The 3047-nt window shown below is 30.1% G+C and overlaps 1 protein-coding gene across 1 annotated transcript; it reads left to right on the top strand.

Moving 5' to 3' along the window:
* Positions 1-717: 717 nt before the first annotated feature.
* Positions 718-1846, top strand: LOC111617171 (the record flags this gene model as incomplete). Its single annotated transcript, XM_023358501.1, has 2 exons — positions 718-1375; positions 1494-1846. Coding segments are annotated over exons 1-2 (985 nt in total), but the record flags the coding sequence as incomplete, so codon positions are not given.
* Positions 1847-3047: the final 1201 nt, after the last annotated feature.

Raw genomic sequence — 3047 nt, forward strand, 5'->3', positions numbered from 1 at the left:
TGTTCTTTATTTAATTTTCGATATCTAAAGAATCAAGTTAATACAGTACAATCAAACAATCGACAAATTAGTTGATACAGTCAATCATCAACCAATTAAAAAAAAAACAATAAGAAAATCAAACGGTTTAAAATATTAATACAATTAGGGAAATTATCATATAGATAACCACCTATGGAATTTCGAGACTAAGTATCTATCTGAACTGAGGAGACCGAGACGACTTCAACGATACCCTACTTTTGGACCGAAGACGAAAAATAATAAAGTTATCATACTTTTTCTGGTGCTCGCATGATATAATTGTGCAGATAATGCTACCTATGGTGAGTAAAATGGCGGCTCGTCTCTAATTCCAGCAAACAGAAGAAAGGAAACAGTGGGGGACGCACGTTCTAAACTAACCTAACCAAATCTAATAAATTATACCGAATAATATGTATTAAGTAAAATAATAATAACAATAAAACCACTGAAAGAAAAATTGATACATATTTTTGCATGCATATTACATCATGAATTTTTCGTCATAATAGTCATGAATAGTCCCTCGTCATAAGAATTTTCTAAATATTTTATGACGTAGATCATAGTATTTTTGTGCAATATTATTTACGCTCCTTTTAAAAATTATACAATTTAATTTTATGTCGACAATATATTTTTTATAATAATCTAATGAATTGTATATTCGACAATTGTTTCGAAACAAATAAATTGTAATCATCGGAAATTTTATCAAAATGAATTCTCTGGTAATTTTGCTAAATATTTTTGTTTCTTTTTCTTTATCGGTGTCTTTACTAAATTATAAAAAATTGGATCAGATCGAGTATTACGAGATAATAGATTTCAAAGCAAATTTCACTGAAGGTGAAACACTAGAAAACATAAAAATAAAGACAGCAATTACGGTAAAATTTCGAGCATTCAAAAAGAAGTTTGAACTGGTACTGCAGGAAGACAATTCAATAATATCTCCAAGTGCCAAAGTCTATATGGTTGCAGACGAAATTATCAAATTATATCCGAAGAACATCGAAGGCTCTTCAATATACAAAGGCACCGTTTCGGGAGACAAACAATCATTTGTAAATGGATACCTTCACAGAAATGGATTTATTGGCAAAATCCAATTAAAATACGAAACTTATTTCACAGAAAACGCATTTGCGTACTTAAAAGACGAAACCATTAAAGATAAATTGATAATTTATAAAGACGTAGACGTAAAACCTGTCGGATGCAAAAGCTTCGAACGATATCGGTCCTGTTTGAACAAGAGAATAATACATCATACATTAAATACTAATTTGTTTTATTATAAGGAAAACGGGAGGTCTCATTTATTACGAAAGTCTACAGTTGATGAACAGTGAGTTTAATTCGTTTGCGTTTCTGAATTAATTGTGGAATTATATGTTATTTCAACAATTATAATTGTAACGAGACTAAATTGCTTGAACTCATTTATGTTTTCTAATTATTCGTAGAAACACGTTAATGTGCAATATAGAGGTAATGGCAGACCACACTTTTGTAGATCATTTTAATAGAGATCGTGGAACAGTTATCGCAGAAATGTTATATCATGTGAAAGTTGCAGACAAAGTTTTCAGAAATTTAGACTTCAATAAGGAAGATGCACCTAAAGGAATAAGAATTAACGTGGAGAAAATTACTGTTATAGAAAATCCGAACAATCCCACGTATTATTTAAATAGTTACGTTGACAAAGCTACTGCATACTCGGAACTTTTGGCTGCAAACTCGAAACAAACTTGGTGCATGTTTATAGCCTTTTGCCACAGAGATTTTCAGGGAAAAGTTGGTCAGGCTTTTACAAGTAAGTCTAAAAATATTGTGCAATATTAGTTTATATAACACAATAATTGACTAACAGACTATTTTTATTTATTATTGCTGATAACAAAGTTAATGGCAAAAATTTCCTTATGAATGAATGTTGTAAACATATAAATCTATCGTTTTGCTTCATAATTACTCTAACGAATCACATCATTAAATAGAAACTTACATTTGATATATAAATCTGTTGTTTGTCGGTAATTATAAATAATACAGGCAAGCAGTAGAAATAACTTCGTATTTCTCAATTGCTTGAATGTAAAATTAGGAATTTTTGTAGAAACATTCCACCGCTTTTATATAAATCTCTTAATAACGTTTGATAGTTAACATGATTGGCTACATTCAATCACTCACCACTCTTCTCGCAATATTGCTGTATTGTGCACGACTGCTTATTTGACACATTGTCTTATTTACATTCGATCTTCACATTTCAAGGCTTTTTAACTTTCTACAACTTCGCAACGTAGTAAACTTTTGGAAGTCGTGGATAATTGAACAGCCTTGCCTCCAGCTCGGTCTTCAGTGAAGAGGTTTATCTACTCATTTATTTAAAATAAAATACTAATCTACGTGAAGTTCATCGTTCTGTACTATTATTCTTAAAAAAAATTTCCATTAAAAAAGNCCGAAGAGATTATTTAGGAAATTATGTTATGTACGGCGCTTTGATTTCTAACTATACCGATGGATCGTTGTACAATAACTGGAAGTTTTCTCCTTGCAGCAAAAATCAAATATACGATAATCTTTTTGTGGATAAGGGAGGTGCTTAATTTCAATAATTCTAAATATTATACATAAAATAATTTTATATTCTATTAAAAATGTTTTTGCAATGCACTGTCTAAATGCACTGTCTGATATTTTTACTTTTCCTGCTGTTGTATATAATAGAGGAAAAGTATGGCAATCGGTTAAAAATGACTCTTTATTTACTCTGTTTGAGGCTTAATAACGCCTGTGTTTTTGTCAAAAAATTCTGAAGTTTTGCAGGAAAGTTCGTTTATTAGGGAGATTGAGACTATTAAATTTTGGTAAATAAAAGTCAAGGAAATGATGAAAAAGATATATTCTCCCAGGAGGGTGACAATTAATGACGATTATATTCGTTATCAGCATTTAGAATTTTTGTAAAAAACCTATTCTTACCCTCAAAATTAAGCTTTCTTCTA

The sequence above is a fragment of the Centruroides sculpturatus genome, unplaced genomic scaffold (genome assembly GCF_000671375.1).
Source record: "Centruroides sculpturatus isolate CEXI.00-Female unplaced genomic scaffold, Cexi_2.0 scaffold5033, whole genome shotgun sequence".
In the NCBI taxonomy this organism is placed as follows: domain Eukaryota; kingdom Metazoa; phylum Arthropoda; class Arachnida; order Scorpiones; family Buthidae; genus Centruroides; species Centruroides sculpturatus.